The 13,047-nt window shown below is 47.4% G+C and overlaps 1 protein-coding gene across 4 annotated transcripts in view; it reads right to left on the bottom strand.

The window, feature by feature from the left end:
* Nucleotides 1-4,693: 4,693 nt before the first annotated feature.
* Nucleotides 4,694-13,047, bottom strand: part of Dzip1l (DAZ interacting zinc finger protein 1 like) — a 34,986-nt gene continuing 26,632 nt past the window's right edge. For all 4 annotated transcript variants that reach the window (XM_021660137.2, XM_021660135.2, XM_021660136.2 and 1 more), the window contains exons 13-17: nt 12,400-12,592; nt 10,038-10,254; nt 9,549-9,739; nt 7,510-7,649; nt 4,694-5,943 (exon numbers count right to left, since the gene is read on the bottom strand). In XM_021660137.2, coding sequence (XP_021515812.1) covers nt 5,779-5,943; nt 7,510-7,649; nt 9,549-9,739; nt 10,038-10,254; nt 12,400-12,592 — 906 coding nt within the window. In that variant the 3' untranslated portion in view covers nt 4,694-5,778. The remainder of the gene's footprint in view (nt 5,944-7,509; nt 7,650-9,548; nt 9,740-10,037; nt 10,255-12,399; nt 12,593-13,047) is intronic.

A 13,047-nucleotide genomic window follows, 5' to 3' on the forward strand; every position in this document is an offset into this window, starting at 1 on the left:
AACTGGATTGTTCTACTGTTCCTAATTTCTATGTTCCAGGGCATGTCTGACCACAAAGGGGCCAAGAGGGATTTACCAGAGATTACCAGGGAGCTATGGGTGCAAGTGACCATAAGCCTTTGTTCTGCCTCCAGGTGGGAGTCACGGGCTCTTAAAGAGGTGTGAGTGCACAGCTCAAGTCCAGCGAGGTCCCTGTTTGCTAAGCTGGTTCCTACACACCCTTGCCTTTGTAATCCGACATGGAGTCATATATCCAAGGGAGGAATGACTCCAAAGCCTGGAATAAAGCTTTATTCGGGGAGGAGAAAAAAATTCTGACACTCAGCTGCCCATCCATGGAAATATGGTTAATACTACCAAACAGAACCCCCAATTAGAAATGGTTAGTACTCAAAGTTTTGTGTGTGCTTTGTCATAGTTAAAAGCAAATGGCTGTTGAGGGGTTTTCGGTTTTGGTTGACGGGTTTTGATTTTTTTCAAGACATGGATGGCCTGGAACACAAAAGCATCTGCCGGTTTTTGACATATAACACCAGAAGAATTAACAAATCAAATGGTAATTTTATTTTTAGTTTTGTGGTGTATTTCTATTTTTCATTAACATATAATAATGATTTTGCATACTTATGAACTATAGCATACTCTAATACATATACAAAAAAGTAATGATAAAATGAGCAGTGTTTGCATCACAAACATTTATCATTCTTTTTGTGTTACGTCACCAATGAATGAATAAAGTGGGGTATATGGACAAAATGGAAACTTTCCTTTAATCTATTTTCATTTTATTTTACGCGTATGAGTGTTTTGCCTGCATGTATGTTTGTATGCCACCTGCATGCTACTTGTATACCTGGTACCTGAGAAGGCCAGAAAAGTGTGTCAGATCCCCTGGGAATTGAATCTAGATCCTCTGGATGACTAGCAAGTGCTCTTTACTGCTGAGCCATCTCTCCAGCTCTCACCAAATGGAGTACTAATCAGCCTAAAAGAGGGGAAATTCGTTTACAGGCTCCAATGTAGACCGACGCTGAAGACACTATGCTAAGTGAAAAATGCTAGTCACAAAAGGCCAAATACCATTTGATTCCATTTATATGATGCTCCTGAGAGTAGTGAAATCATGACGACAGAAACTATGTGGCTGCCTATGGTTGAAGAGAGTAGGGAAAGTGGGGAATACAGTTTCAGTTAAGGATGATGAAAACCTTCAATAGTGATGATGATAATGATGACTGGAGAGCAATGTGAATGTACTTAGTGTCCAAGAACCATTCCTTTCTCTTCAATCTGTGAAGTACCCTGCTGGCTCATGTTTTGAGTGCTTGATCCCCGGTTTTGAAGGCTGCAGATCCTTTAGAAGGAAGGGCCTGGCTGGCAGAAGTAGGTCCCTAAGGGCCAGATTTCCAAGATTATACCTGCCGGCCTGAGCTCTCTATTACCTGTCCAGTCACCATATGAAAAATTTCCACTACATACGGCAGCCACAAACTCAGCCACCCCTTCACAGCTTACCGGAGTGATGGATTACGATCCCTCCGAAACCGAGAGCCAGACAAATCTTTTCTCCTATGAATGGTTTCTCTCAGGTATTTCGATCACCTCAGTATTGAAAAATAATGGATGCAACTTTACATTTAAAAATTGTTAAAGTGGTCATTTTGTGTGTTAGATTGTATTGTTTTTATGACAATAAAAATTAGGGAGGGAAGACTAGTGTCATGCCAGTCCCAGGAAAGAGAAATTTAAAAAGACATCTGTAGATTAAAAGACTTGCATTTAAAAAATAGAGGAATTCGGAATACTAAATGTTCTATGATATTTAAAAGATCTTTGCTAGATTTGGAGTGTAGCATAGTGTTGTTTTTTTTTTGTTTTTGGAAAAGGGCGTGTCTTTCAGAAATTAAATATTTGCAGATATGATCACTTAGATAGGTAATGGGAGAAATACAAGAAGAGTCTTCGTGTGCTGGTAATTGTTAAAGCTGAGTAGTAGGCACATCAAGCTCATTATCCCATTTACTCTATTATTTTTATAGATAAAGTATAATGGACATTTTCCACAGTAAAGATGAAAACAGCAACAAGGAGTTAACTACACCAACTTTTGCCAAGAGGCTTCTGAATTGAGAAAATTAATGGAAGTTTTCAAAATGGTTTTATTCTTTCAAAATAAAGAAGAATCTAACTTTAGAAAAAAAATTGCATTTTCCCAATGGATCACAATATTACAACGTTGCGAGATGAACAGCAGCCATGGTAGCAAAAGGAAGCAATGGGAACTCTCTTGCCATTGGCCTCTGAGAGATGCACCTACCAGGTTCACAGGCCCTTGGCCTTAGACTGGCAGCTGCCCTCTGGGGTCCCCTGGTTCTCATGCCTGAGCTCTTGCATTGAGCCACCCCATTATCTTCCAGGATTCTGCAGCTTTCACGTGTCTCCGTCCCAGGATTTCTCAGCCCCCACCATCATGTGAGTCAACTCCCCTCAGAAATCTCCTCTCTATCTCTCTCCATCTAACAGGTTTTTCCCTGCAGGCATCAGTTCTCATGCACTTCTAGTTGCTCCTACAGACTAAGCAGCAGTCCACCGGAGCGGACAAAATCCAGAGGCAAAGAGCAGATCCCAGGGTGCACGCGCCAGGGAGGATGGCAACGGAAGTGGGCTGCTCCGGTCGGGTTCTGTGAGGTCAGGGTATGATGGAGACTGGGATGCGATGCCGTGAGCATCACTTTACTAAAACCGAGTAAATGTTGGCAGAATCTAAGAGAGCGTCCACCATTACTGACATGCCTATCTTTCTGCCTCATCACACAGCTACTGGGATAGCCATCAACTGTCAATGGTATGAGATACCCAAAAGGAATTAACCTGTAAGAGGCTCAGCTTAAAGAAAACACGGGAGGGACCAGGCTTGTCAAACACCCAGGCCTATTTTCTTCAAAGGAAGGAAATAAATGGTACCTGGTGACCTGAGTGCTGGAATGAACATGCTCAAACAATGGTGATCTTTTGCTAGTCTATTAGAAGCCAGCCTTCACCCGAATTTCCCCCAAATCCTGAAAGCTCTTGAGGCCCTAATCCTGGGTTTTGTCTCTCAGTGAACAGAATTAATCTCTATGAAAGATGCCACATGTACTTTGACTCCTCCACGGATGGAATCTACCCTTTTGCTTATCACAGACCCTTCCTCCCTAGGCCCTAGCCCTGAGTTCTGTTATCAGCCAATAGAACTCCTCTTTGTAAAGGTCACAGGTGCTTTGGTACTTTGCCAGGGAGTTTCTACCAAGGTATGCCTAGAGCTTTGTTGTGATAACTGCGAAGGGAAAGCCTTTTCACAAAGTTTTGCTATGCTTATATTCGTTAAGAATAAACCACGAGGTCAGACTCTGGAAGTTCTGACCCCAGTGCCTTGCACAGATAGTCTCCCTGCAGATTGTAAGCCTTAAAGGGTCTCTGACAGTTACCTACCTGCACAACTGTGTCCCAGGGTCCATGAAGAGTCCTTCACTCTGACCTCACCAAACTGTTTCCTTTAAATCAACATGGCCTCAGCCCCCACACACTCACCCACCACATCCCTTTGCTCTCTAGGGCTTTCCTTCCAACACTCTCCCTGTGTTCTTCCTATAAGAACGCCAGCACCTAGCCCCCAGTTTCAGGACCACTCAGAGGTCAAAAGAAGTCTGAATAGAATGATGGTTGGCAATCAGTAGAACAATACTGGCAATGAGTTGAGTTGATAATGGCCAGAGCCCAGGGATGAGAACACGGACTCATCATAATGTTCCCTTCACTTGTACATGTGTGAAACTGTCAGTAAAGAAGAGTGTCAAACATCTTTTTGTGGCAAACACAAAGGTGTTTAAGATGGCTGCTTTTCTCTTAGGGTGATAAAATTGCTATTCAAATACAAAGAATGAAATTGGCTGAGTGTAGTTCAACTACACTCAGCTCAGATTTCATGTGGCTCCAGAATACTCCAGCCAATGACAAAACAGTGCAGTTATAAAGGCTTGGTGGGGACCGCACAGTAGCAGTCCTGGCTCTGAAGAGCCTCTGTGAGGGGCCTGCATTGCTGTCTGGGCCCTCCTGTTTTCTGCCTGTGGTGATTAAGAATGGCTCCCATAGGTTCAGATTTGAAGGCTTGGTCACCAGGAAGTGGCACTATTTGAAAGTATTAGGAGGTGTGGCCTTACTGGGGGAGGTGTGGCCTTGTGGGAGGAAGTGTGTCACTAGGGATGGACTTTGAAGTTTCAGAAGCCCAAGTCAGGCCCAGTAAATCTCTCTCTTCCTGCTGCCTGCACCATGTCTTCCTGCATGCCCATGCTTTCCACCATGATGACGATGGACTAAACCTCTGTAACTGTTAAGCCAGCCCCCGTTAAATGCCTTCCTTTATAAGAGTTGCCATGGTCGTGGTGTCTCTTCACGGCAACAGAAAACTGACTAAAACATGCATTGTACTTTTTCCACTTTCTAGTGCATTCTGTAACCTTCTTCTGCTAGATCCCATTTTTTGCCACCTTTACCTTGCCCGGGTAAAGTGCCTCAGTAAAACTGGCTATCTTATTACAGCTTGATAACTGCATCCTAAAGGCCCGAAACCAGCACTGAGTGGGAGCTGCTACACTCCCTCCTCACCACCTTCAATCTCCACAAGCTTGACAAAATAATAAAGAACAGAGAGGTTTATACATCAGTCTGTATTTAAATGTTTACTATAATAAATAAATGTTTTCACACTTAAAAAAAAATACAATCTAAGCCATATGCCACCATGTGCACCTTTAATCCCTGAACTTGGGAGGTAGAGGCAGGAAGATCTCTTGAGTTTGGAGCCATCCTGGTCTATAGACAGAGTTCAAAGATAGCCATGGCTACACAGTGAAACCCTGTCTCAAAAAAAAAAAAAAATTTCCAACCCCTGCAAAATTACAGTCAACGTATAAAAAACTCAGTGTCAGAAATGGTTTCAAAAAAATTAAATTTTTGATTCTATGAGGATAAGGGGCTTCATCCAAATTCCTCTTTCTTCTTGACCATGAACAGGCTCCACCAGGGATCACAATTCTGAGAACTTCTCCAAGGTCATCCTGGGCTGGGTTGAATGGTGTCCTGGTTGGTTTTCAATATCAATTTGCCACAACTGAGAACTGTCCAAGAGGAGAGCCTCACTAGAAGAAGTGCTTTGAGGGTGATGTCTATGAGGGATTGTCTTGACTGTTCACAGCAACAGAAATGAACTAGGCCAGGCAGCCTCTCCCATGCTCCCATGACACTCTATTACGACACTAACACACTCAATTACTATGCCTGGCCCTCTATACCTCCTCCCTCTGTCTGCATCCCACCTCAGTAGTGAGAAGCTAGACACTCCACCACAGAGGAGGATAACTGAGAACTGACTCAGGACCCATCTCCATGGTGACCTGCAGATTACAAAAGACTCAGAAACAGCAACTCCTTTCAGTCTGGGCTAGACATGGGGATCGTGGAAGAAACACTTGGAGGTACTGTTACAACCCTTCTCACATTTACACAAGGAATCGCACCAGGACCCAGCCTTTTCTTTGGGGTAGCCACAGGACCGTCGTCCTCTGACATTGCAGTCCTTACAGGAAATGAATAGAGGTCCTGTCCATCTCCTGCTCTGCTTCTCTTTAAGAGAAAAACTTCTTGGCTGTTGGCGAAGCAAGAGGCCTAACAGACTCTTCCACTGGGGTGAGCTCAGCCAGGCAACCAGGCTAAGCCCTCTGGCAAACATAGACAGAATCACCAGCCAGGAATCCTGGGTCGTGATCCAGAACTCCAAGGAGTAGCATCAACCTTTTCTGGGAGCTTTGAGAAGGGCAAAGGCTTTGGCTTTCCTCTCTTGTCCAGGTCCTGAGAAAGATCTTCCAAAGACGAGATCTCTAAGTCACTCTCATCCTCAGAAAGCTGCAGAGATAGAAGACGAAATGGATTTATCAATGCAGGAGGGTGGCAGAGAGCTCAGCAGCACCCAAGAGAGAAATGGGGGAAAGTGTTGATTCAGAGGAAAGCAACCGGGAGAGGTGACTCCTCATCCTGCCTTCCAAGCTCCCTGCCTGTGAAAGCCTGCTCCAAAGACTCAGGCCACAGTGATGGGAACAGCTCTGGCATCCTACTAATGAGCCCAAGGCAAACACCTTGGAGAGGTTCATATGTAGCTGTGGTTGCTCATGCTGGCATTTAAACTCGGGCAGCATTCATGCTCACAGCATCAACTACCTGCGTTAGACCATTCATGTTTATTCACAACAGGGAAAGAGGGAGAGCCTGGAGATCCTTACATGGGCACTGTGATGAAACCAACACAGCATGTAATAAAAAGGTAGATGCAGGTAATATTACAAGCAGCTTTTAGCGCCTCATATCAACAGAACTGGAAGCCCAGAGCCTTGAACTTCTGAAGCTCTTGAACTTCTGAATTCTTAGTCGAAAGGACCCTTCCTCACAGACTAATGCTCAGAGCAGGCTGGTAAACACTGAACATGAGAGGAGATGGGAAGTAACAGGGCAGCCTGGAATGGATCTGGGCTGCAGCTGATGGGAAAGCTAAAGCCTGCTGGGGGACCAGGCTACATCCAGACCACAGAAACAGCCCAGACCAGGCCAGGAGTTTCCATCCACGGTTCTCTGCGCTTCTGCTGGCTGCCTGGGCCTCGGCTTTGACATGTGACACTCCATGGATTTCATCCTGGCATGTAAGAAGATACCATCCAGGGCCTAGACTGTCTGTTTTGGACTGTTGGTGCTCTTTCTCAATGGAGAACAGGAGAATTTGGGGCTCTTTACATAAATTCTAAGATAAGCCAAGCACATTGTGTGATTTAAAAAAAAAAAAAAAGTAGGCGGATGGTCTAACTATAAAAAAGTGAGGGACTATGGGTCAAGTAGCTTAATGACAGGGCCTGCTTAGCAGGTGAGAGGTGCTCACGTGAGCGCTGAGTCTACAAATCCCATGGCAGCTACAGCCTGAGGGAGGCCAGGCCATCAAGATATGTAGGGATTAGGCACCCGCTGCCTTGAGTACTTGGAACGTAGGTGTACATTTCCCCGTGCTGTGTGGCACCGCTCTGATGCCCAGCTTAGGTGGACAGTGCTTACACCCAGCCCTCTGTTGGGTTCTTCGGGGAAGTAAAGGCTGGAGAGAGGCCCACTATGGAAGACCCAGCACAAGAAGACAGCAGCCACCACAGGAGGCTCTTGATGGCGGGAGCCTAGGAACTACACCTCCTCAGAAAATGCTTATATCATGAACCCAAAGGCTTTTTAAACACTAACATGGGCACAGAAAAAATTCCCCAGTGGTCATCTTTCTGCACATACAGGAATGAAGGAAACAACATTACAAGCAATGTCCTTGTCGGGACACGTCAAAGCTGATTCCTCCACAGCCTTTCCCCAACCTTTTCACCCCCAGGGCCCTCAGATTTGGAGCTGGCTCTCTACGGAATGGCGGCCCATCTTCAAGCATCCTACCTGAGACTTCCTTGCTGGTGTGGAAGACCGCTGAAGGGCCGCGTTGGGCCTTAAGAACACACTGACCCCTCCAGAGGGCTTCTTCACTGGAGTTTCAAGCTGCTTCTCGAGGTTTTTGACCATCGACTGCACCAGTGTTCCTGGAAAGGGGACAAGTAGCCATGTCAGTGGAACAAGCCTGGAGAATGACTGCTTTGTCCCTTTGGACCATACCTAGGCTCCAGTGTGGACAAATGGAGTAGAGAGAGAGCCAGAAGAAAGAGAGGATTAGCATCACCCCTCCTCCAAAGAGGGAAAAGGAGGCAGAGAAGGTCCAGATTAATACTATAGCCTGGTTTCAAGAATGCCTTGATAGATTCATTCCGGGGTGACATTTTGCAGGTGTGGTGAAAGGCAGAAGGAGGGACCTCACTGGAAGAAGTAGGTTTCTGTGGGCATGTCCTGGCCTTTCCCTGTGCTCCTTTCTCTAGTTCCTGTCTGGCAGGATGTGTTAGGCTCCAGAGATCCCCTACAAAGATGGATGGCCTGGCATCTGAGAAACCATGCGCCAAAATAAAGAATTCCTCTTTTCAAGTTTTTCTTGAGTATTTTAGTCACAGTAATGTAAAAGTGACTCCTGTGTCTTCCCTTCAACACCCCTACCCACAGACAAACAGAGATCAAATATTATTATCATCACAGGAACGATTTCCTGTTAATTCCATGCAGGAAACAGGAGTTAGCCAGTAACTCAGATCACCAATGGGCCCCAATTCATGGTAAACCAAGACAAGCGAGAAACAAAGCATGAAGGTCACACAGCTCTCTGGATTCAAATGCTCAGAGTCTCTGCAGATTTTTAGAGCGATAATAGCCGTTGGATTATGGATCTTTGTGGTTACTGGGCTCAGTGGTTGAAAGTGTCTCATCTTCACAGGACCTGAGTTTGGTTACCATCAGTTGGCTCACACGCACCTGTAACTCCAGCTTCAAGGGCTCCAACCCCTTCTTGTGGCCTCCACAGGTTATCTGCACTCACTTGCACATACCCACACACACACTTAACACGTAATTAAAATTAAAATGAGTCCTTAAAAGATAGAAATGTTTATTACATTCCTACTATGTGCCAAACACTGTGCTCTTTGACCTCTTATTAATTGTCTTGTTAAAACAGGTCATCTTGCAACAAAGAAACCAGTTCCACAAGGACAGGCAGGGAGTAACAGGGTCAGAACTGTATCAGAAGACTTTTAACTCCCAGCCCCATCATCTCCACAGCCTATCCCACCTGCGGAGGCCTCAAGCCTCCAGCTAGTCCTGGTGGCTTCTGACGGATTGGCGGGCTTGGACTGGGCTGCAGGCATGAAGAAGCATCGCAGAGTCTGTTAAGACAAGCGCTCACAAGGCTGCAAACTCCCGAGCTCTCTCCTTCTGCTTCTCCTTTGCAAAATCAAACCTATAAGTTCCACATTCTCCTGCTCAGCCTGGGCTGAGAAATACAACCTAAGCCAGAGGCCTCGCTTGTGTTGGTAGCTTTATAAAGGGACTTCGAAAGGCTGGGAGCAGATGCCGTTACTCTGGGAAGAGAAATGCTCAACGCCTCACTGAAATGACGTACTACGTAGAGCACAGTAAGTTCAGAGAATAATTCACTCTAACTACCAGCACCCTTAGCTTAGGTCTCTGTAAAGTCCTTTTCAACAGCAAGTTGCATCCCTGCCTATCTCTAAAGAGAACGTCAAAGGACAGGTTCTTTCCCACAGATAAAATGCCGCTGTGGCCAAAGCAACACCTAAAGGCTGGCTGATTCTCCCAAATAGCCCCAAAAGGCAGCTATACCTTAGATGACCCTCTCTACTGACAAGAACATGGAAGACAAAAGGGGCGAGGGAGCTCCCCGAAACCTCCAACATTTAGAAAACTCAGTGACAAAACCCTCACCCAAATAACCCTCACCCAAGTCTAACTTCCTCCTGGCATTTCTGAGACAATGAAGAAGTACCGATCAGAAACCCCATTCCGGGGCACAGAGAATCTCGGGCTGGAGAAGGACTCACCTGAGGAAGCCAGCCCACCTGAGCCCTTGCCAGAGGGCTGGGCACTCTCCTCCGAGCTCTCAGAATCAGACCAGCCCCAGTTGTCCTCCGGCTTGGGTGTCGACCTGGAAGGAACTTTCGGGGGCTGAAGAGACACGCGCTGCACAATGTCTCCCTCTGGCTCCTCCTCAGAACTGAAAGGGGGGGTGCTGCTGCAAGACGAAATGAGAAAGAAACATTTTAAAAGCCACTTTGCCCAGAGCCACCCGCTCCTCTCTCAGGCAAAGCGTAAAGCTCAGGAGGCCTGAGGTCCCACCTTCCACTGTAGCTATGGGAGGGAGGGAGTCCCTCCCATATGGGGGGGTCCGCCTTGACCGGGACTGAAGGATTCCCAGGCTCTTCTCAGAAGCTCATGTTGAACGCTACTGTGTCTGTCTCCATCCCTCCCCGGTAACACAGAGGCCAGAGGACACAATCAGACCCTACAAGAGGCCAAAATCTAGAGCTCACCTTAGCCCGGGCCCAGGGGAAATAGGGGTAGTGGAAGGTCCATGCGCTCTGGGGCGTGGAATGGGGGTGGACACCTGGGTGAGGCCAGGGCCAGGGCTGCTCTGGCTCTGAAGGGCTGGCGCAGAAGGTTCTGCTGGCTTGGACGGCAGTGCCACATTCAGGCTCCTGGTCTTTGGCCGGGCTTCCCTTGCAGCCAGTGTGATCCTCAGGCTTTTGCCTAGAGACACAGAAAGGAATGATTTGCAGAACATGCCAGTGCTGGCTGGGCCTGTGGCCGTGAAATACTGTAGAAGAAGGTCTAACACCAGAGAGGATCGAGTCACAAGACACTGACAATTGCCCTACACTGTGAGTCCCTCTGCCAGGACCAGGCTCCAGTCTTCTCAGAGAATGGGAAAGTATTCAGTGTCTCAGAGTCACACTTTACAGAAGACCAGAGCGGTCAGCCAGACTGAGGATCCAGGCCGACTTCGCTTACAACCTGCACTACTCAAAGCCTTAATTGCAAGAGGCTCTGCAGGAAGACTCTGCTGCCACCAGAGGTCGCTGCAGGACTACAAGACTACCAACAGCTGCCAGGCCCTTTCGACTCACAGGCCAAGATACCACCCGTGTTTTCCACATGGCATCGCAACCCATTAGGAGACAGGGGGCCCAGGGATGCTTATTCACGGAGAGCAAATTGGAGAGAAAGCGCATCCCAGGGAGCCAGAGTAAGTGCTTTCCGTGAAACTTACGTGTATGCACTGAGTTCACAGAGAAGTGTTTTTTACTGCTGTAGCTCAGTAGCAAAAATGTCTGCGGAGAGGAACTAACGGCTCAACAGCTACTGTGTCTCAGACACTAAGCGAAGCTCTTGGCACACCTGTGTGACACCTGCACATCTTCAGGCTTTACAGAGACTTTGAGCTATGAAGGAACCGGCCCTCATCTCCACAGAATGAAGAGACAGGCGCAAACCCGGTCGTCCATCCGACGCTGCCTCCACTACAATCTCCCAAGCAAGAGGCGTGGTCTAAGCCAGCGGTTCTCAACCTTCCTAATGCTGAAACCCTTTAACACAGTTCTTTCATGATGTGGTGACCCTCAACCATGAAATTATTTCATTGCTACTTCATTGTAATTTTGCAACTGTCAGGAATCATGATGTAAATGTCCGATATTCAGGATATGTGACACGAGGCCCCTGCGGAAGGGTCGTTCGACTCCCCCACCAAAGGCGTCACGACCCACATGTTGAGAACCTCCTAGACTCTATGTAGACAGAGGAGAGCACTGGCACAGGGCTTGTAAGGAACGTGAGGGTAAGTGGACTCGGCGCAGGAAGGAAAGGTCTTCAAAGTGTCGTAAAAATACACCTCTCATCTTACTTGAACCCCAAAGCTAGGGAAGGGGCAGCTGGGAAAGGGGAGGCCCTCTCCTGGCTTTCTGAGGACAGCAACTGGGGAAAGAAGAAAGACAGACAGGCTTCCTTTCTCCTGAAAACCACAGCTCAGGGGACGCTTCCATTCTTTCTACCCTCCCTCTCCTGAGTGTCTAGCATCCCTGTGTCTGGCTGACTCACACCTCCCAGTGCTCGCTGCTTTCTCAAGGGACAGGGCAGGTAGAAAGTGAGGCAAAGCAGATACTGAGTTAAGCGTACAGACATTTGGGCAAATTAGCAAAGGAATCCAATGTCAGATCCAATCGGGGAAAGCCACCTGTCTGTCAGAGATGTCTGCAAGATATGTCCTTTCTTTGGAAACTTCAAAGTCAGAAAGCTGAGTGAGGACGGAGCTTCTCAGAGAATCACATAATTTTTTTTACCATATTCTTATACTACCTTCCTGCTATCTCTTTAACATGTTATGTTAACAGTTTTTAACATAAAATACCTGCTTTATACATACATAGGAAATAATTCTATTACCTCATATGATTGCTAGGCTAGGAATTTTTTCCCAATCCATGTGAAGAAAAAAAAGATGTCAAACAGTTGGTCTGTGTGCCAACTAAAACCATCTCTAATGTCCCTAGAGCGACAAAGGCTGCACTTGGCAAACTTTATTTGCCCAAAAGGCTCAGCTTTGTGCCCGAGGCAGGATTGGCACCCTCCTGGTCATGTGTGTCCATGACAGAGGAAATGACAGGAAAGAACCTGGGCATTCTTTACTTCTCCACCAAAATCTCAACCCAACCACACCTCTGACTCTGTTTCCCCCATAGAGGACCTCAGACTCATTCACCCTTGAGGATTCACAAGCTCAGTTCATCAGAAAAGTATCCCAGTGGAAGGAGAGGCAGCTCCCTCCGCCTCGGCCTGAGTTGAGTCCTCACCTAGGGTCAGGTCATGGTCCCAAAGCAAGGCCTGCCCTCGGCTCACCTGGAGGCTGGCCATCTGGCTGGGACACCACCGCTGTACTCTCCCATCTCTTCTTCACCCGGCTGCTCACTTCCGTATTGAGTTTCTCCCTCAGCCTCAGAAATTCCCGGAAGCTTCGGGCTGTCTGCTCCCGTTGGGTTCTTAGCAGGGACTCCAGGTGTCGGAGAGTCTGAGCTGAAATTCCCTTCGTGTCCTGGAGGAGACAAAAGTTCACCCTTGCATACACAGGCTCCCACCTCCTCTCCCTAGAGCTGCTGACACAGGTGCCCAGCATGTTGGAGGGGTGAGGTGGGCACAGAAAAGGTGAGCCTCACCCACTGCAAAGAGTGTGAGAGAGAATCCTGGGTTTGGAAGCTCTATCACAAGGCACAACACAGGCTTAGGCAAAGGGCCGCATCCCAATTCAAGCCACATCACACCACAAGGGACACAGATGGGGCATTCTTTTCCAGCATTCAATTGAATCCCAGGGTGAGAGCGTGGCCTGCTTCATTTTGCACCTCCTGGCACAGCCATGTTCTACCTGCTTAACAGCGTTTGGAAAACCAGAATGCTAAGACCAGTGCGCACTACTAGAGGTTTGGTGGGTTTTTGCCACCCATCCAGAGTCCAAGAGAGAGCGAGTAGATTAAGCAGGCCAGTCTCAGA

This window comes from Meriones unguiculatus, chromosome 6 (assembly GCF_030254825.1).
Source record: "Meriones unguiculatus strain TT.TT164.6M chromosome 6, Bangor_MerUng_6.1, whole genome shotgun sequence".
Lineage (NCBI taxonomy): Eukaryota > Metazoa > Chordata > Mammalia > Rodentia > Muridae > Meriones > Meriones unguiculatus.